Here is a 21,268-nt window from a genome sequence, read left to right on the forward strand (position 1 = left end):
CAAAGAACAAAAGTAGCAGATACAAAACCGTTAGACTATATGTTTACAAACGCCGGTAGGAATATATCAGATGAAGAAATTTTATCTCGAATTGTCTTTCATATACAACTACGGAAAAGTGCTGAAAAAGTATTGAAAAATAATGTTTAGGTGAAGAGGTGAGATTTCACCTGTTTTTTCACCTCTTTTCTCACCCGTTGAATTTTCATGAATTTTGTGCTGAATTCGACAAAAATGAGTTTTTGGTTGAAAAAAGAGGTGGAGCCAAAAGTGGCTTAACCTCAAAACAAGCATTTTGTGAAGAATATACCAACCCGCGGAATTCCGGCGGTTGCTTTTTATACAAAGTTCAACAGGTGAATTTTCATGAATTTCCTTAAGATAGAAAAAAATATATTTTAGGCGACCAGGTCACTCGGTCACTCGGTCACTCGGTCAACTAACATCTTTTTGAAAAAGTGTGACAACATGACATTTTGACAACAACACAGGAAATAGATTTCATCGTATATTTTTTGTTAAGACTTCATCGTAAATGTTTTGTTGAGACTTCATCGTATATGTTTTGTCGAGATTTTTATCGTTGTGGTCCGACGGTTAAGCCACAAACGAATGTCCGACGTCCCACCAAAAAATATTTTTTATTTTTATTGTAAGAACAGAAATGTCAGTCGAAGCAAAAACGTTCACGAACAAATCTAATGGCGAAACATTCACAAAAGGCACTTACAACGGTATTGAAGTCTTACGTAGAGACAAGGATGGTTATATAAATGCAACAAAGATGTGTCAGCAGTTTAGGAAAGACTTTAGAAGGTTGTTGGAAAATAAGTCCTGGGAAGAGTATTTTAAGGCATTTTGTGAAGAATATACCAACCCGCGGAAAACAGCGGGTTGCTTTTTATACACAGTTCATGCAGGAATTCCGGATGAAATCAAACAGGTTAGAGGAATGTATGTAGACCCAAGACTTGTAAACTATATAGCAATGTGGGCTTCTCCAAAATATTGTATAGCAGTTGGAAAAATTCTGGACTCCATAGACAAGAAAGTTCATGAGAAATTAGATGAAGAAGAACTTGAAGATACAGTAGAGAATGCAAAACCTTTGTTCGAACAAGAAGTTAGAAAAATGCATGAAAAACAAATAGAACATGAACGTGAGATATGTTCTGGTTATAGAGATTCTCCATACGAACTAGACCAATGGGAACAAGAAGATTTAAAGAGAGAATTTAGAGAATATGAACTCGCTAAGATAGCATTAGAAGCTGCAGAAAAGAAGTTAAAAGTTTGGGGTCGTTTTGTACAAAAATATTGTGAGTAAATGAACCATTTATTTTTATTGAATTCGACAAAAATATAATTTAGGGTAGAAGGTTAGATCTAACCTGTTTTCTAACCTCTTTTCTACCCTCTTGAATTTTCATGACTTCTTCGTAAATGTTTTGTCAAGACTTCTTCGTAATGAGTGTAAACGACCAAAAAATATATTTTATGTTAGAATGTTAGATCTAACATGTTTTCTAACACGTTTTCTAACATCGTAGAAAACTCTTGAAATTTCATGAATTTTGACACTTTCACAAAAAACATAAAAAATAAAGTTAGTTTTTTTAAAAAAATATTTTTTTATTTTTATTGTAAGAACATGTTAGCAACAACTTCACCAAACTCTTTAGTCATGAACCCAACTTCAATGTTAGTAGAGATGAAAAGCTTCATTCCTTCTTCATATACTTTCGAAACAGAAATCCAGAAGATAAAGCAGGAACTTCTCCAAGGAGATTTAGATTGCACTGCAAAAGATGAAACAAATGAACAGTATCTTTATGAAATGCAGGACCTCATCGACCATTTACCCAAACTACCTGAAATACAGCAACAAAAGCTCACTATTCCTGAATTCGATGAAATAGAAGTCAGACCAACTGACTCGGTAGAAATAAAGAAGTTCATACGTAATGTAAACTATGAGTTTCTAGGATTTCATTGCAACCACAAAGTCATGGACAAAGATTGCGACATGGTATATAAGAATGTTTCTGACATATATAAATCTGAAGAATTTAAGACCTACGACAACTTTGTTTCATTAGCTGCAAAATGTGTATGGCAGATAAGAGATAAAGATAAAAGATGTAAAATATGGAATGAACAGATAAGACCAACTGCTTCAGATTTAAAGAAAACCATTGACGCCTTAGTTGTTTTAGCAGGTAAGGTTTCAGAATATAACGCAAAAATGAACCCGCAATGTTCTAAATGTAAAGCAGCAATGAGGAAATATAACTACTCCGTCAAAGAGATAGAAAGAATGAGAAACGACTATGCAGACTTAAAGAAAGAAGCAGAAAAACCAGCAGAAAATAAAATGGACATGTTGACATTTCTGAACAAAAACTATCCAACAGCAGAAGATTTCCTATTATCTGACGTCAAGAAGAAGTATAAAGAAACTTTCGGTATCGTTAAAACATTCGATGTACTGACAGAAGAAATAGAAGCTACAAAACTGTTTAGGATTTCAAATATACATCGTACAATTCATGTAAAACGCTTGTGAAAAAAACAGGTGAGAAAAGAGGTGAAAAAACAGGTGAAATCTCACCTCTTCACCTAAAATATATTTTTATTGAATTCTGAGTAAAATTTCATGAGTTTTGTGTGTTTTAGACCATGTTAGAAAACATGTTAGAAAACATGTTAGATCTAACATTCTAACATAAAATATATTTTTGTCTGATTTACGCTCATTACGAAGAAGTCTTGACAAAACATTTACGAAGAAGTCTTGAAATTTCATGAGTTTTGTATGTTTTAGACCATGTGAGAAAACGTGTTAGAAAACATGTTAGATCTAACATTCTAACATAAAATATATTTTTGTCTGATTTACGCTCATTACGAAGAAGAAGTCTTGACAAAACATTTACGAAGAAGTCTTGACAAAACATATACGATGAAATCATGAAAATTCAAGAGGTGACAAAACATTTACGAAGAAGTCTTGACAAAACATTTACGATGAAATTCGTGAGTTTCCTTAAGACAGAAAAAATAACGCTAGTTTTATTTTTTTTTATTTTTTTATTTTGTATGTAAAGACAGTAATGTCAACATCAGAGAACACAACAACTGCTATCGTTCATGAAGCTATAAATGAAGAATATGAGTGGGTTCAGTTTAACAAACAACTCCGTCTCATTCGTTCGGTCAAAGATGACATGTACCAAATGCAAAGTATTTGACGAGCATGTTTTGCTCCAGACACTAAGAAACCACAAAGACTGGTTTGATTAATAGCATTCATGAACTTTTGAGTGAGTTCGAACATGTAGAACTTAAAAGATGTACCAAGACAGAACAAAACTTACCATCGCATCTAAAAGGTATATATGTCATAAGTTCCTATTAGTTCAAATGACAATGTGGGCTTCACCTCGTTATGCTTGGTTATATTACAGACTTCTTGACGAAGTTCTGGAAAAATACATGTAAAGCGTTTATTTTTGGTCTTTTGGAAAGTAAGAAAATAACGCTAATTTTATTTTTTTTTATTTTTTATTTTGTATGTAAAGACAGATATGTCAACAACAGAGAACACAACACCTGCTATCGTTCATGAAGCCATAATGAAGAATACGAGTACATACAAATATAAAACAGTTACGTTCATTCGTTGGTCCAAAGACGATATGTACCAAATGCAAAGTATTTGACAGCTCTTCGTTCTACAGCAAGCACATCATTGTTGAAAACCAACGACAAAAGAACTTTTAGAAAATTTCCTCATATGTTTGCGTTCCGCGAAAACCGCGAACGAGATTCCGTACGAAAATCGTAAAAATTTGCAATGGTTTGAAAGGATATTATGTACATAGACTTCTTGTAAATGCTGTTGCAATGTGGGCTTCACTCGCTATGCTTGTTAATTTTCATGATTGTTAGATGAATTCATAGACAAGAACGTGAGAGCTAGAGAACAAGCCTTGAAGCAAAAGACAAAAACATACAGAAAGAATACCACGTTCGGTACAAAGGGAAAGGAAAAGAACTATAAGTATACGGATTTATACTGAAGAGATGGAAAATGAAGAAGACAGAGATATGGTATGTTGCATTTAGTCAGAAGAACAAAAAAAGCTTTACGACCTTGCTAAGATTTACAAATCTGACAGAAATTGGTTCTATCGCGAAAACTACCGATTTCAAATGACACACCGAATGAAGATGTGAAACAAATAGTTCAAGATACGTTACCTTCAAACACACTAATGATATTAAAGGTTGTACAATACTTACATTCAAGAAGATTTGCCATTTGTAAAGGAAAAAATACAGAGTATTTTGACAACTTCAAACAAGCAGAGTAAATGAACCATTTTATTTTACTGCTTGACTTCAGATGCTCAGGTAGCTCAATTGGGTAATATTGCCTCGTCAAATCGTTCCGACAGGAAGAACTCTTGCATCCGACAGAAAAAGTTTTCCGACAACTGGAAGAACTCTTGCATCGACAGGAAGATACTCTTTGCATCCGACAGAAAAAGTTTTTCCCGACAACAGGAAGAACTCTTCCATCAGACAGGAAAAATTTTTCTTGTTGTTCGTCCGTAAACCATTCAAATTTTCGAAATTGAGACTTTTGGTCGAACTTCAGGAAAAGTTTTTTCCCTTCCAACAGAAAAAGTTTTCCTTCCGACAGGAAAAGTTCTTCCTTCCGACAGGACACAAAGCGAATGTCCCGACAGAAAAAGTTCTTCCATCCGACAGAAAAAGTTTCTTCCATCCGACAGGACACAAACGAATGTCGACGTACCACAACGCGAGTCCATTCAAAGCAGAGAACCGAAACTGCAGAAGCCACAACAGCACTAGACCGAGCTAAACAACAACACATATTAGATTTTCAAGCTTGACTTTTACAAATTTGAATGTTCGCAGTAGATTGTGATTCTGAAAGAAGTTGAGGGTCTTGTATGACTTTGTAATTCTCCATAGTTTCATGTTCTGTCAAACTTACCTGCCATGGATCTCTTCATAAGTCCATGAAATCGTCTTCGGACAATCCGGAAAGTAGTGATATTCAGTAAGTATTCTCTTTACATCCTCACTTAAACTCTGCTGTCTGTACACAAATGACAACTGAGATGTTAAAGTGTCTGAGCTTCTTAGGAATTCGACACATATCTTGTTCTCTATTCTTAAGCATAAGATAGAAGCAAAGTCATCTAAGATAGAAGACATCTATGAGGGTACGTTTTCCAATCGTAAGATTGCAATTTCTTCGAAATGTATTCTATCTCTTCTGTTTGTTTCTGAAGTGTTTCTTCTCTAATATTCTCTGCATCTTCCTCATTTGGTCTTTAAACTTAGAATTTATATACTCATGTTATAGCATTGGTACTTCAAAACTCTTCTTTGGTACTTCTTTATCCAATTCTAAACAACTCAGAGTCTTTTTATACATACTAACTTAGACTTTCTTTATAATCATCTTGAACGAATTGACGGTTTGATCGAATTGACCAGAAGTAGACAAATAACAACTAACTCATAGAATGGGTTCTTCTCATCTAGTTCTTGTTGTTGTGGCAGCATTTAAGATATGAAAGTCTTACCCGACCCAGGTGGTGCGATTAGACCTGTTATACCATTCTGAGCAAATAAGAACTGTATGTATGGGTTTTATACTGAGCATTCTTTCTACTTCCGTCTTGGTTCTTGTTTAAAACATTCATCAAATTTCTTTGTCATGTCAGCAAACTTTTTTTCTAACATATTTTTAGAAAATTAAAATTTTATCTTTTTGAAAATGTCTAGCGATTTCGCTATCTATACTTCGAGACAAGCTTTTGACAGCAAAACATCGTTCGACCATAAAATCTTACATAGTGGTAAACAAGAAAGGTGAATTTGTTCTAAAGTTCTGTTTCTGAGAATATGACAAGAACCATAAACATACAAAGAGCAAGTCTTAAAATTTGTCAATGACAGGACTTGTTGAAGAGATGACGCCGATTGGAAAGATGAGAAGTTTCCCCCAACAAAGTTCTTAGAATGCAAGAAGGCACATGGCTGTTTGAAGATGAAATAGAAAACAGAAAATTAGAAGAGCTATTAAAGGAAAAGAACTTTTACTGTAATATGGTTCGGAGAAATTTGACATAGACTCCACCAGAAGAAGAAGAGAGAGAAAGGAAAGAAGAAAGTAGAGACGAGAAAACAACTGAACCAGTTCCAGAGAAGGGGAGATATGACATGTAAATAATAAAATTTTATTTTTAGAAATTTCTGGGTCAATGTCAATGTTCTCTTCCCTTTTAGGGCAAACATGGCTTAGACTTCTAAAATCTTTTACCCTAATTTACCTTGAACTTCAACTATCTTAGACTCATAATATTCATAGTCGTCTGCTTTCTTGTTTCATGAAAGTATATACACAAGTTTTATGCTTTGCCTTTCTTTAAGGTTTGAGAACCTTCTGTCAAAACTTTCTTTGACTGCTAACAAACCTTCTATGTCTAAGTCTTCAAAAGTTGCCCACTTTTCTGTAACAATAGCAAACTTAATTGGTTCGATGTTCCAAACTTTGCGTGAATGAAGACTTTCAAAATGGTAGAAGTAAACATTCAAATAAGCGAATGGGTCTAGTTCTTCTTTGACTTCTGTCAATATTGTTGACTGAAATATATTTCGCATCTTTTCTATCGGATAAAAAAATGTTTTTTTTAAATTTACTCAGAAATTTTCTTGTATATACGCCGTTCTGTATGTTCTAAAAGACTTTTGACATTTGCCAAGAATGTTCGTTTAGAAGCTGTCATATAACCATACTCTTGACAATACTGTTTATAGAATCGTACAATGACCTTTATCTAAACACTCAAAGTTAGTCTCATCTATAAACAGTTTCATATTACACTCTTGTTTGCTTCTAAACATGTTTGTCTTTCTTCGTATGTGGAATTGTGTCTTGGATTGAACTTAGAAATATCTAATGTCATGAAATTGAGAAAAGTGGTTGTAAAAGTCAGATGTCAAAGTTTCGCTAAGTCGTCAAATATTCTGTATCTTGCATATGAGCTTCTGACGTTCTGACAACTACATATCTTCTGTCAGAACTTTCTAACTTCATCGGAACAATCATGTTTGAAACCATGATGAAATTTGCAACATTTTCACAAACTCTTGGTCTTTATATTTTCTTTCAACAACTCCAACTTTGTCTGTTATAAGACTCTTCAAAGCATCTGAGTTAAAACTTTGTTTGTTTATATCTTGAAGTTCATTGCAAACTATAAGTTCATATTCTCTTTGAGGAGTTAAATTTACCGCAGATGTTTTCTAAGTTGTCATATCGGTTCGAATAGCCCTCTAACAGTTTGCACAAATATTCTGTAAGAGTGTTCTTACCTGTTCCTTGTTTTCCAATTATAATGAGAGCCAGTTTCATCTAAGCACTTGGATGTGTAAGATGTTTGCAAACCAACATAAGTATACTCCATAGACTCTTTTTTTCCGTTCCATTGCATATAATTTCTTTGAGACATGGTCTAACGACAAGCTTCTATAACTATTTTTCTTTCCATTCTACTTGTTCGTATTTATATCAGTGAAGATAGAATATGAAGTTTGGAGAAGGTGTATAAAACTTTATACCACGAACTGAAAATCTTCAAGTTTTGACAATAAGATATCCAGCATCTAACTCTTCATTCCAACTTGTCACAACTTTTTTTTCTTAAAGTTTCTGTCTACATTCTTGTTCAGACACTATGGTTGCTCTTGGTTTGTTAAAGACTAAAACACCCATTCTTCATACACTATACATTCTGGGGATGAGTCGACATAAATTGACTAAGACGTTCAATTCTTCGACTGCTTTTTATAGTCTCGAAATGGACACATATTTCTGAACGCTTGAAGTCATAAAATCTGAAACGTGCTATTCTGTACCATGTTTAATAAAAATAAAAAAAATATTTTTTTATTCTGACTTTTGTTGTTGCATGTTGGTCCATTCTGTTGTTCTGAGCTATTTTTGTTGAAGTTTGTTCTTGTAGTACTAACTTTCACCAGTTGCATCTTCCAATTCGAAACTTTCTGCCGTCATCTTGAAAATACATAGGACATAAAGTTTTACAGGAACAAAGTTTGTGCGTCAAACTAAGGTTAAGTTATTTTTTGCTAAAGTGTTTGAGTTTACTCAAAGCTGAAAACTCTGCATTCGAATGACAATAGGCAACCAACAGCAGAGAATGTGTTTGTTTATACGGATGCAGTATCTTTTGGTCATAGTTTCTTCCGACTTCGAATAGCACTTTGAACTAAGTTTGAAACATATACTATAAATAAGGTGTAGCTTAAAGTCAATGGAATAGATATGACCTTGTATGACACCTTTCCTGTTATGGAAACTGTTGGTAGTAAAACGCCAGAATACTAGAGTTTGTTTTATATGCTCATATCGTTTATAGTAAACTCAGTCGGACATCCAACTAATGAAACCTGGCCTTCTAGCTTGCAGTACACTGTAACCCGTCCTTAAAGTATTAAGAAAGTAACAAATCTGTTTGGTGGTATATCTGAGTAAGTAGATCTTCAAAGAAGTATTTTTACCATTCACAAACAACAAAGCTCTTCTGGGTCAAAGAGCAAAACAGGCTTTTAGTCGTCATCGTGTTTAAAAGTTAGTTACATCATCTGTCCTTGAGGACTGTGTAAGTTTGTTGTTATAGAATTTCATATGTCAGGGTTTTATCGTAATAGTATAGAACCAACTATTGTCTTCCTTGCCATTTACTTAAGCAGTATATTTAATGAATGTTGTGGTCGTCAAAATATTTTTTATAACGTCTGTGGAAACTATTACTTTAAGTTTCGAATCGTTCACCTCATTTCAAATAACGTATACTTGTCAATGACAATTATATGAAACACTACACGCACTAACGTCGGTTTCTATTTCTTTGGATGTTTATATCGTCGTGCACTCTGTCAAGAAGTTCAATAGTTCTTTCAAAACTTGCATGAGGTGGCAGATGACATATGAATTCACTTATCAGGTTTGTGGTTCGAGCCAAGTTTAACTATTATACCCAAAGCTTGACAAATCTTCTCTCCTGAGTTATTAAGTTTGTTTAAGTTGTTGGTAGTCGTTTTTCGATATTGGCAACAGAACTTAAGTCTCTGCTAACTTAGGATATTTGGTTGTTCTTTTACAGGAACAATTGCTATACCATCTCGCTTCGTGTTGGTTTCCCACTTCAACATCTCTTTCTTTGACATTTGAGCAAAAACACTTTGATGTTTGTTTGAAGTTGAGTGAATTTTAATTCAACACTGCCACGGCCAGTTAAACCTTTTGAAAACTATTCGCTTCTATTTTCGGAAATGACATTTTACTTAAATAAAAAGATGGCGTATTTGAGTATCATTCTTTGAATTGAAAGCAAGAACAAAGTTTACAGACACAAACAATACCAGTTTCATTGACAGAGATGTTCTTTACACAAACAATGGAAAATGTTATGAAATAGCATATTTGCTGACCAATAATATATTTCATAAAGCAAAGAAGTGGTAATAATGGAAATGGTGGAAAGTTCTGAAGCACAAAAATATAAACAAAACATTACAAGGATTATTTCTAAAGGTAAGTTTATGAATCAATTTCTATGTCACAACGCGTACTGGTCAAATTTGGAACGGAGAGAAGTCAGTTCAAGACAACTTAAACTGACTGCTGCCAAATCTGCTCGATGGAAGCTGGCGTGTATGCCAATCTGAGGAGCCAGCAGGGTTCAGTCACGAACGAATTCTTCAAAGAGCATCTTCGCGTGAAAAGTGCTATTTGGTTTTTTAAACTTCTTGCTCTCAATCAATTGGATCGTCTCTTGTCACAGTATATTGTATTTGAACTGTACCAACAGTGTGAAATTATCCACCTCAATAAAGGTCTTCTGAGTGCAAGCATAATGTGATGCCAATGCCATAACAGTTTGAAACGGTTCCTCCAATTTGTATATTGAGGTTTTTTGACCTCCTGTATGAGTCCATACTTTCACATATGGCATAATAGAACTTTGCATTTCAGGGTTTTGGTTGTTTGTGAGTGTTGTAAAGTTCATCAGCATCTATGTCAAGCTTGTATACTCATATTCCTCTAACTGTAGAATTATTCTTCCTCTTGGATAGTATTTGCCATCTATGTTATATGGTATTTAATACCAGGGTTTGTAGAACAAGACATATGTCATTTAATAGTTCTGTCTGAACAGTACAACATAAGTATTCGCATGTTTCATTGCAGTTTGTTTAAGGCAATATGTTCTGACTGGTCAGCAATCTTTGGTTTCCAACTTCACCTGCAAAGTCCGTTTGGACAGATATTTGGTGGTTAGGGAAATAAGTGGAACTGCAATCATTTGAGCACTAAGCATTTGAAATATCTGGTCAACATAATTAGACTGCAAGTCTCTTTCTAATCTCTTTGCATCAAATATTTTCCGCATGTGTAACTTAACTGGTCTCCGAAGCTATTCCAGCAGCATGAAATAATAGTTATCTTCGTGTTTGAGTATTGAGTAACCAAGTCTAAGTCCACTTTTTCTTTGAAAATTCGGCGAATGGACGTTGTGTTGCTCCCATTTACGTCTGGAAGAGGAATGGGTCCTTGCGTTGGTGCAATGACTAGTTATTTTGCTTGAGTAAGTTCAATAGAATTTTCTGCCAGTTTGCAAGTTCTTAAAACCTGAAGATGAGGAAAAAGTGACAAAGGAACTCTAGTTCAGTTTTACTTTGGTATCTGCTGCTGCAGTTTGGTCCAGAAAGGTTATACATAAACTCCTGGGAACGTTAGGGTCAAGTCTTTCTTATTTTCTCAATAGTTTGGCATATTGGTCTGTTTTGTTCTTCTAGCTGTGGTTGTACGAGTTTCTCAAAGCGAACCATTTCATAGTGTTGCCGATGTTCGTTTGAACTAGTCAGAGTTAGAATAATCGATATCCTATGAAAAACTTCTTGGAGCATATTGGATCGTCGACATAGAAAATTCCGATTGCAACTGTCTTGTCAGACAACTTGGCAGAAGGTTTAATTTCAATGTTGTGTCCACGTATAGATGAGTTGTCAATCGAAATAATTGAAACAGCTGTCGCAAGTACAATATCTACTGTTGTTGAAGAACCTTCTCCCAAACTCAACCTACCATTTCCAAAAAACAGCAGTTGTAATATTCGTAAGTTCCAGAACTCTTTTCTGACCTTCTTTAATGGCATTGTCGCATCGTTTACATTCGGAAACATTTCCGTTCATTGGCATCCAAAACTGTTGGCGGTTATATATCTGAGGCGCGTAAAATTCCATATGAGTAAAAATATAGAATGTTAGTGGATTTGATATGTATAATAGAACCCACTCCGACCCAGCTTTACTTTCTTCCTGACTGAGTTTTAACTCTTCTTTTACTTCCATTGCCCTCTGCTTGAAGTTTGTGCATTCTTTGCATTATGTTCATCTAGTATGTTGCAAATTTCCCATGTCCTTTTTGCCTTTTGGCTCTGGTCGCCCATCTCAGGTAATTATATCCTATGAATGAAGTTTGTCCATAGTCTGTATTTGAGTCTTTCGCGATTGATTTTGCATGATCTTTCCTGGAGTTTCGTTAGGGCGCTCAAACAGTGCCTGTCTCATAATGGAATAAGCTCGTTTTCCAAATATATGTTTTGTAGCCATTTCTGGTTTTCTTTCCATGTACCAAACTATATTCTTTTGTGAAGGGAAGCTTTTACCAAGTCTTTCAGTCTTGCGTCGTTTATTGTTCTGTAGTTGTTTTATATTTGTAGGAAATGTTTTTTCAATACTAACATTTCATTTGGTACTGTCATTTGAGTTTTCTCTACAATGTATTCATCCCTCTCGATTCATCGTCTGCAAAGTACATGGTTTTATGACATTTTGTAAACTTGTCGTTTGCAAGGTCATGTCAATAGTTCTCTTCCTTCTCTCTCGCTACTTTCTTCTCTAAACTTCTTTCACCAAATTATACCCTGTCTATGGTTCTGTGTAGTTCTTTGACGATAAATGTTCTAGAACGCTCAAGGTGTTATATTTCCATCAGCCATGTTCATGTTCAATTGGCCAAAATATCTGGCAAATGTTTCATACTTTCAAATGGCATTAAGAAGCCGCGCGATTAAAATACAGCTAATATCTCGTTTCACGCATTGACTTCCATTGGCGTCTAACAACTTCTTGAATTGGGTTGTAAGTTTATGAAACCACTCTAATCTGGTTAGCTTTATGACCCATCTCATTGTAGTTCCATCGTCCTGCGTAAGACACAAAAGTAGGTTTGTTTCCATCTTGTTAAGGTTATGAATGACTTTACAAGCAATGTTTCATTTCTATAAATGTTTTCTTGAAATTTAACCTTTTTAATCTTCAACGCGAGTTCATGCCGAAGATTGAACGTTAAACTCTCGTAAGGTAAAAGGGTTTGTTGTATTTTGTGTACATTTTCTTAAGTACTTTCATTCTATTCTGAATATTTTCATCTGGTGTTGGGTCTTTTGTATGTCGAAGACAAACATTTTTCGATTATTCTTCTACATATGTCAGCGAATCTTCTTAGGACTCTGGACAGCATTCCATATTCACCTCTGCTCTATTGTTGAGGGTAAGATTTTTCGGCTGTTCAAATCTTCATCTAGTTCTGTGAAGTAGTTTCCAAAGGAGTGACTTGTTCGTTTTATCTCCAGGCTCTTCTATGCTGTTGTTGCTGAATCTATTTGCTTCCATGTCTGGTTGTATCTGATACTTTCTTCCTGTGGAGTTTCCTTCGTACCCTCATATGCTGGCATTTATATATTTCCGATGAACCGTTTGCAACAATGTTCCCTATCTACGTCATTCCGCATGTCATAAGCTTTTGTTCTTTGTTCGTCTTGCTATTTGTTTTACGCGTTTCATGACGAAAGTGAGATTGTCATTTAGCTCTGACAGTCAAATATCTCGGAGTAATTCGTTCATTGTCATTTGGAGATATGTATTAAGATCATATCACCTTAGCTGAGCTTGTATTTTCTCAGGTTTGAGATTATATCCGTTTTGGTGGTGAGCCATAAGCTAAATAGGTTCGGGTCCAGTATTTTCCACATCTTTGAACTTTCTAAAGCGTTCTTATAATCTGTCAGCAAAGTCCAACAGTATCCTTGGGAACCAACTCTTCTTTAAGGCATTTTTAAGAATTCTTGGTTTCCTTTTGTTCCTACTTTTTTATGTCCTTGCTCTGTTTGTGTTGTTTGTTTGTGGCAGCGGTTTTTGAACTGTTGGTGTGCTGGATTTTTGAACTGTGTTGTTGTGTTGGTTGTTGTTGTTGTTGTGGCCGGGTTTTTGAACGTGGTTGTTGTGTTGGCTTTGGTGCATGCTCTGGTCTATGTCCCTGGTGACGATGGTTAAAGTGTTTTAGGTAGTCCTGGTGCAGGTGCTTCTCTGGAGGGTTTGGTAGGTATATAAAATTCACAGCTGGCTACAGTATGTTCCATTCTGCAGCGGTAATGTCCCTACCTGACTTTTTCGTTCTTAAGAAAGCATTTACTATGGTCTGTTTTGGTCTGTTGTACACTCTTTTTCCTTGACTTTTCACAACAGTGCTCTAACGGCGTCATAGGCACTTTTGCAACTGCCTGTCTCGTTGCTCGCATCTGTTTATTTGTCATATTTTGTGCTACTTCTTTTAAGCATCTTTGGTCGAACCTTTCAGACTTCAGTTTCTTTCGCAGATGAGAATCGTGTTCACCGTTGTTTTCCCTTACTATGAGAGCTCGAAAGCGTCTTAAAGTCGAGCAAATTTGTTAAAGCGTTCCATTTGAACTGTCTTCATCCGTTGTATTTTGGTCTTATTGACCTACTGAGTTGGCTGCTTTAGCGTTGGCTTGGGCATCTTCCAGTCATTGTAGCTTTATATATTTCTGCGCTTTTCATTGCCTTTTGGCACTGGCTGCGTCGTGTTATTTAGTTTACTTTCTTGTGCTAATTTCATACTGTAACGGTTGGTTTTGCAACTGTAAAAGTTTTTCTGCCTTTTACATTGCTCTCAACTTCTTTTTATACTCATCGCTATCGCATAATAATGGTCTTCATGGGCTTTTTGTTTTATCTCTCATCTTTACAGTGACTTTATATTGAGTAGTATGGTTTTTCAAATTTATAAACATCTTGTTCATTTTGCATAGCTCTGCTGGCCTTTTTTCTGACACTTTTTCGTCGATATTCCTCTGTACTTAAGTTTCTTTCAGTTGTTCTTTTTGCTTCTTTCTCCTCATACGTTTAACTTCATTTATTCTTTGTGGTGTCCTGTCATATTCTAGTTTCTTTCGTTTTCACTTATTTGCTTTGTAGTCTATGTTGTGACTTTTGACATCTGTTATTTGATTTCTTGAGTGAACTTCAACTTCATTTGACTTTTGAGGGTTATAGGCTGTCCGTCTGCAGCTCCCACCGATAGCCTGCCATTTTCGCTAAAAGTGCGCTTCTTAAACTCCACTCTTGGTGCACACTAACAACTCGGTTTAAAAGCATGAGGTTGTTGTGACATTTGTTGGGCAACATAGTGGGGTCATTCAGCATTGTTGTTGCAGACTGTTGTTGTGGTGTCAGTTGTTACATTGGATGTTTCAATGCTCTCTCCTCTTAACGTATATTCTTACGTAGCTTATCGTGGCAATTTTTTAAGTGCAAAGTTAAAAAGCGCCTTTGACAGATGTTGTTAATTAGTGACTTCTTCGTAAAGACTTTGTTAAGACTTCTTCGTAAAGACTTTGTCAAGACTTCTTCCGAAAAGACTTTGTAAGGACTTCTTCGTTAATGACGAATAGAATGATATTTAGGTGAAGAGGTGAGATTTCACCTCTTTTTTCACTCGTCATTTCTCACCTCTGATTTTCATGAATTTCTCGTAAGACTTGGTTTAAGACTCTCTTTCATTCTAATTTTCTCATGAACTTTCTTGTCTATGTTTTTGTCAAGATTTCTCGTAAAGACTTTGTTGAGATTTCTTCTAAAGACTTTTGTTGAGATTTCTTCGTAAATGACCCTAGTATATATTTTTGGTTGTAAATTTCATGAAAATTCAAGAAGGGTGAAAAATTAGGTGAAAAACAGGTGAAGAATCTCACGCTCTTCACCTAAAATATATCTTTTTGGTGTAAATCTGAGTAAAATGACAGATGGATACATCATACTTTTTTCAGTAAGTACCTAATGTGGGTAGAAAAAGAGGGTAGAAAAACGGCGGTAGATATACTTCTACCGCCTAAAATATATTTTTTGTCTGATTTACGCTCATTACGAGACTTTTGAAAAGTCTTTACGAAGAAATCTTGACTAAGTCTTTACGAAGAAATCTTGACAAAGTCTTTACGAAGAAATTCTTGAACAAGTCTTTACGATGAAGTTTTGACAAAGTCTTTACGATGAAGTTTTGAAACAAAGTCTTTACGATGCAAGTTTTTGACAAAGTCTTGTACGATGAAATCTTGACAGAAGTCTTCTTACGATGAGATCATGAAAATTCAAGAGGTGAAAATTGAGGTGAAAAAACAGTGAATCTCACCTCTTCACCTAAAAACTATAGTTTTTATTGAATTCTGTAATAATATTCTGAGATAATATACAGTGTTATATAACACTTCTCTCGTTTATAGGACCGTCTCTCATATTCTATCTTTGTCTAATAATAACTCAATAGTCATCGTTTGTCCTCTACAGACTTCATTTATATACTAAACATCTCTCAGGGCTCGAAAGGCACGAATGGCCCTTGGAAGCGCACTCCCATCTGTTTTTTTTTTTTTTTTTTTTTAATTTATATATTATTTTAGGTCATCATTTTGCATAATTCTATGAGTAGATTTTGTAAAAAAATCAAGAAAGAAAATTTTAACAGTGCTTTAGTTTCTTTCTGTTTTGATAATAAATACATATTATTATATAATTAACAATATTATGAATGTTTCAACCTTTCAAAATATAATCTCCTCCTCTCATAATAAACGTGACATCGGTGGCCTCTTTTTTCAAAAAAAAATTTAAAATTTGAAATTTTGGGGCTAATATTAGAGATTTTTTCAACCTTTGCAACACGATATACTGTTGTTCCTATATCAAGATCTCCTTTCGTTTTTGATACTTAATAATTGTTTCCTAAATTTAGCCGTTAAGAGTAGTAGGATAGGAAGGGTTTAGTGATCTTTTTTTTGTTAACTCTATATATAGACGCTGCATACTTAAAATATAAATTTATAAACCATTAAAGAAAAATTAACATTAATTTTAAAATAATTAATTTGTTTTTATTTTTCTAAAAGAAGCTATATATATAGATAGTCAGATATTCGCGATTAATTAAACATTGTTTAAATCCTGAATGGTGTAAACTTTCAATTTAAAATGAGATTGTGAATTATTAATGAATAGAGCCAAAATAAGCTTATGAATGGTTAATAGTATGATAAAGAATATTTATTCATGGAAATAAATATCGAGAGAAATTCATAAAACAATGATTAATATGAAAAGAAAGAGAATTCTATAAAACAATGATTAATATGAAAAGAAAGAGAATTCTATAAAACAATGATTAATATGAAAAGAAGAGAATTCTATAAAAACAATGATTAATATGAAAAGAAAGAGAATTCTATAAAACAATGATTAATATGAAAAGAAAGAGAAATTCATAAAACAATGATTAATATGAAAAAGAAATATTATTATATAAAACAATGATTAATATGAAAAGAAAGAGAAAGTAATAAAACAATGATTAATATGAAAAGAAATATTATTATATAAAACAATGATTAATATGAAAAGAAAGAGAATTAGATAAAACAATGATTAATATGAAAAGAAAGAGAATTCTATAAAACAATGATTAATATGAAAAGAAAGAGAATTCTATAAAACAATGATTAATATGAAAAGAAAGAGAAAGTAATAAAACAATGATGAATATGAAAAGAAAGAGAATTAGATAAAACAATGATTAATATGAAAAGAAAGAGAAAGTAATAAAACAATGATTAATATGAAAAGAAAGAGAATTCTATAAAACAATGATTAATATGAAAAGAAAGAGAAAGTAATAAAACAATGATTAATATGAAAAGAAATATTATTATATAAAACAATGATTAATATGAAAAGAAAGAGAAAGTAATAAAACAATGATTAATATGAAAAGAAAGAGAATTCTATAAAACAATGATTAATATCAAAAGAAAGAGAATTCTATAAAACAATGATTAATATGAAAAGAAATATTATTATATAAAACAATGATTAATAAGGTCAGGTATGAGGGGCTTCCAGGCGCGTTGCGCCCTCTAGCCCCTAAGAAATTTTGCCCAAGACCCAAGAGGAGGACCGAACCCCAGCCGACCATCCGGTGACAAAACCAAAACCCTTGTTATTTACATCATATTAATGGTGTCACTTTTAAAAATGTCACTTTTTGTTTCACTTTTCACAAATTATATATGTTTTCATGTTTTGTCACTTTTCTGTCACTTTTCGGGTAAAAACATTTTTATTATTATATATAAATGAATTTTAAAAACCACCGTTACCGTTCTTTGAAAATAAGAGTAGATGTAAAGTATTTATATGAGAGAACTTAAGAAACTACCGAATGGTCTAACATTTGTAGATTTGTTCGGTGGAAGTTTCTATATATCCCATTTATGTCATACAATATTCCCAGACTCAAAGATTATATGCAATGACTTCGACAACTATATGGACCGTCTCAAACATATACCAGACACAAACAATATATTGAAAGAGTTAAAAGAAAAAGATACCTATAGGTAAGATGGAACGTATACCATTAGATAAGAAAAATATTGTGAGAGGAGTTTGAAAAAAGCAGAATATATAGACTGGGATAGTATATCTGCTAGACTATTATATAGTGGTTCTATAAGAGTTCATGACATTGAAACACTTATGTCAAAAGTTTTATATCTTAACTATACAAATGTTTTCAAAGAGGACATAGATAAATATATTGAGGGTATAGAGTTTGTGAGATGTCATTGGACAGAGTTGTATGAAAAATATAAAGACAAGGAAAATGTTTTCTTATAGTGGACCCGCCGTTCTATAACACATGGGATTTTCAATACCAAGTAGACTGGACTTTGAGAGACTCTTTAGAAACTTTAGACGTTATACATAACCATCCATGCTTTTACTTTACATCCGATAAAAGTGGTTTGGAAACCGTTATGAGATGTTAGAGGACATACATGACTATGAGTTTATATATGACAAGATAGAATATGAGAGAGGTCCTATAAACTGGAGAAAGTGTCATAACAAAGAAATTTTATTAGTAAGTAAATGTGGTTTGAAATAGGACTACTTGTTTTAGGTTTTTTCCATTGTGTCATTTATTTATTGACGTGGCAGAAAAGTACAGAGAATATGAAGATGAACCAATGCCTGCAAATGTTCAGTATATGTACTCGTAAGAGATATTTTTATCTAATATTAAATGGACGCACAGAACTTAGCGAATGCACAGCAACCTGGACAACCAAACCCAGAGAATATTCCAAATGAAGTTAGAATACAAACTGCAATGGCAAACTATGGTCAAGTGCCAACAGATGTACAAATGCAAACTGCCATGTCAAATGACGCTTGCGTTAGGTTTGCCACCATGGTATGCAAATATGAGATGGAAAGAGTTTTATACAAACCCTGAAGTGGGATATAAACAACTTTATGCAGATGACGCAAACACAGGAGTTGACCCAGAATATGTTTTCTACCAGAGGAGAAACAGAAATGTATGAGCTCCAGTTAAAGAATGCTATGGAACTCAACAGGAAACGTAAGAGACTAGGCGGACATTAGATTTTACATATAGTAAAATGGGTTTCTTCAGTAAGATAGGAAACTTCTTTCGAAATGTTGGAAGAGGTATATGGAATGGAATAAAATCTGTCGGAAGAGGAGTATGGAACGGTGTCAAAAATATTGGTAAAAGAGTAGGTCAGTTTGTTGGTATTATACCTAAAGACCCTGAACCAGAAGAACAAGCTCCTGTTATACAACAGCCTGAACCTGCACCACAGTCTAGTTGGCAACCAAATCCAACACCTCAACCGTATTAAAAAATTATATTTTTACCGTTCGATAGTAGTTGTATATGAAACTAAGTTCTAAGTTAAAACGCATGGTATAATGGAATTATTCTTTTCTTCCATCTGTAGTAAACCATACTTGAAAGTCTGAAATACTTCCACTCGGCGGTTCATATAACTTTGTAGGTTTTTCGTAAAAGTCATTTGCCAAGCATAAGAAAGAGTTTTGGGCGCCAGAAAATGAAGCATGAACAATAATAGCATCTTGGTCGAAAACATTTTCATATGTTCCATTAGGGTTTTCGACTTCATAAAAGTCTGGGTGTACTGGATATGCTGCAGGCTGATTTAACATCCTCATAAATCTATACCATGCCAAGTTGTTATATTTTGTAGAAATATAAAACGTTTTCTCCAAGGTCTTCTATTTTATTGATTTTAACAGTTGCATTTTTCCTGTCATAAATAATATCGAGATGGTATTCTCCTTCGTCAATGTTATACTGGTTTGCATATTCGATATAGATATCGTTTATTTTTTCTTGAAAAGCTTGAAGAGTTGTTTCTAAGTTTACAAGCAAACTAACTTGTAAAAGTTTTCCCTGTTCAAATTTCTCATACGTACGTTTTTCTTTGTTATAGTATCGAACTTCAAAACCGACCGTAAATGGGAAACCATGTATGGCTTCTGAAATGAACTTCATTCTACGAAAGCCAATAGCTTTTGTGACAGATGGGTCTCTTAGCCATCTTAATGGGTAGTCAAAACGATAGCCTTCATGCCTTTACGGTCTCTGTCTCAAACTTTGACCGACATTAGTAAAAAGTTCATCTAATGGTTTAGTTGTAGCAACTCTTGAATTTTCTTTTTCTATTGGAAGCATATTTTATCTAGAATAAAAATGTCGAAAGATATTGCTTCATGAGAGAAATACAACACAACCGACAACTCATTATGCAAGCTCTAAATAAGAACACAACAAACTTTTCAAACTATTCTAAGATATCTGAGTCATTGAAAGAAGGAAACTTAAAACTGACATTAAACCCAATGACAGATGAGTTTCTGTTTCAAGACAATAAGAACCATACTGTCTGTATAAATCCAACAAAAGGAACTTTAAACGAGAAACCTATAAATGAACTTCTTTTGAAGGCAGATGTTGACAACAAAGCTGACAAAGAATATGTAGACGATGCAATAGCAAAAGAAGAAGAAAGAGCTAACAATGCTTATGCAACAAAAGAACATACTCATCCTGAACTAGCAGACAAAACATATGTTGACAATAAAATGTCAAGTGAAGTGACAAGAGCTGAAAACGAATATTCTAAAAAGACTCATATACATTCTATATCTGATATTACAAACTTACAAGAAACATTAGAGACAAAAGCAAATAAGACTCATACACATACCATTGCAAATATTACAAACTTACAAGAAACCTTAAACAGGAAAAGTGACGTTGGACATACACATACCATTGCAAATATTACAAACTTACAAGAAACCTTAAACAGGAAAAGTGACGTTGGACATACACATACCATTGCAAATATTACAAACTTACAAGAAACCTTAAACACTAAAAGTGACGTTGGACATACACATACAAGTTTTACAACTTTTACGGCAGACGACATAATATTGAACTATGATTTGGGTTCAAGTGCACCTTTAGAGAATCCGAGTACAAGCGTAAAAGATACACTAAACAAATTAGATAACAGTTGCAGGAATATCGAAGATCATGCCAGAAACTTTGAAGCATATGAACTACCAGCAATGTTAGATAAGAAAGCAGACAAAACAGAGCTTCAAACATTAAAGACAGAAATACTTCAAACATTATATCCTATAGGCTCTATTTATACGTCAATGAACTCTACCAGACCAGAAGTAGTACTTGGTTTTGGAACTTGGACTCAAATAGTCGACAGGTTTTTGTATTGTGCAAACTCTTCAAAGGAAACAGGTGGAAGTAAAACGATTTCAGGTGAAAATTTACCTGCACACAGTCACTACATAGATTTAAGTACATCTCAAGCAGGTTGGCATAAGCATAGATATTGGGATTGGTCAGGAATGACAAAAGGTAAAG

The 21,268-nt window shown here is 33.9% G+C and overlaps 3 protein-coding genes and 1 pseudogene across 4 annotated transcripts, besides 3 other annotated features; 3 read left to right on the plus strand and 1 right to left on the minus strand.

Annotated features, from left to right (window-relative positions):
• Positions 1–11,310: part of a mobile genetic element that runs on past the window's edge.
• Positions 665–1,327, plus strand: TVAGG3_0573740 (uncharacterized protein; the record flags this gene model as incomplete). Its single annotated transcript, XM_051238887.1, has 1 exon — positions 665–1,327. The coding sequence occupies one exon, from the start codon at positions 665–667 to the stop codon at positions 1,325–1,327; it is 663 nt and encodes a 220-aa protein (XP_051096711.1).
• Positions 1,652–2,566, plus strand: TVAGG3_0573750 (organellar and viral DNA polymerase type B; the record flags this gene model as incomplete). Its single annotated transcript, XM_001306116.1, has 1 exon — positions 1,652–2,566. The coding sequence occupies one exon, from the start codon at positions 1,652–1,654 to the stop codon at positions 2,564–2,566; it is 915 nt and encodes a 304-aa protein (XP_001306117.1).
• A 7,258-nt stretch (positions 11,311–18,568) lies between the features above and the next one.
• Positions 18,569–19,193: a mobile genetic element.
• TVAGG3_0573770 (serine threonine-protein phosphatase family) lies at positions 18,951–19,193 on the plus strand (the record flags this gene model as incomplete). Its single annotated transcript, XM_051238888.1, has 1 exon — positions 18,951–19,193. One exon carries the CDS (start codon positions 18,951–18,953, stop codon positions 19,191–19,193), a length of 243 nt encoding a protein of 80 aa, XP_051096712.1.
• Positions 19,194–19,197: 4 nt separating this feature from the next.
• Positions 19,198–19,786, minus strand: TVAGG3_0573780 (annotated as a pseudogene). The gene has a single exon. A coding segment is annotated over exon 1 (589 nt).
• Positions 19,787–20,499: 713 nt separating this feature from the next.
• Positions 20,500–21,268: part of a mobile genetic element that runs on past the window's edge.

The sequence above is a fragment of the Trichomonas vaginalis genome, chromosome II, assembly GCF_026262505.1.
Source record: "Trichomonas vaginalis G3 chromosome II, whole genome shotgun sequence".
In the NCBI taxonomy this organism is placed as follows: Eukaryota; Parabasalia; order Trichomonadida; family Trichomonadidae; genus Trichomonas; species Trichomonas vaginalis.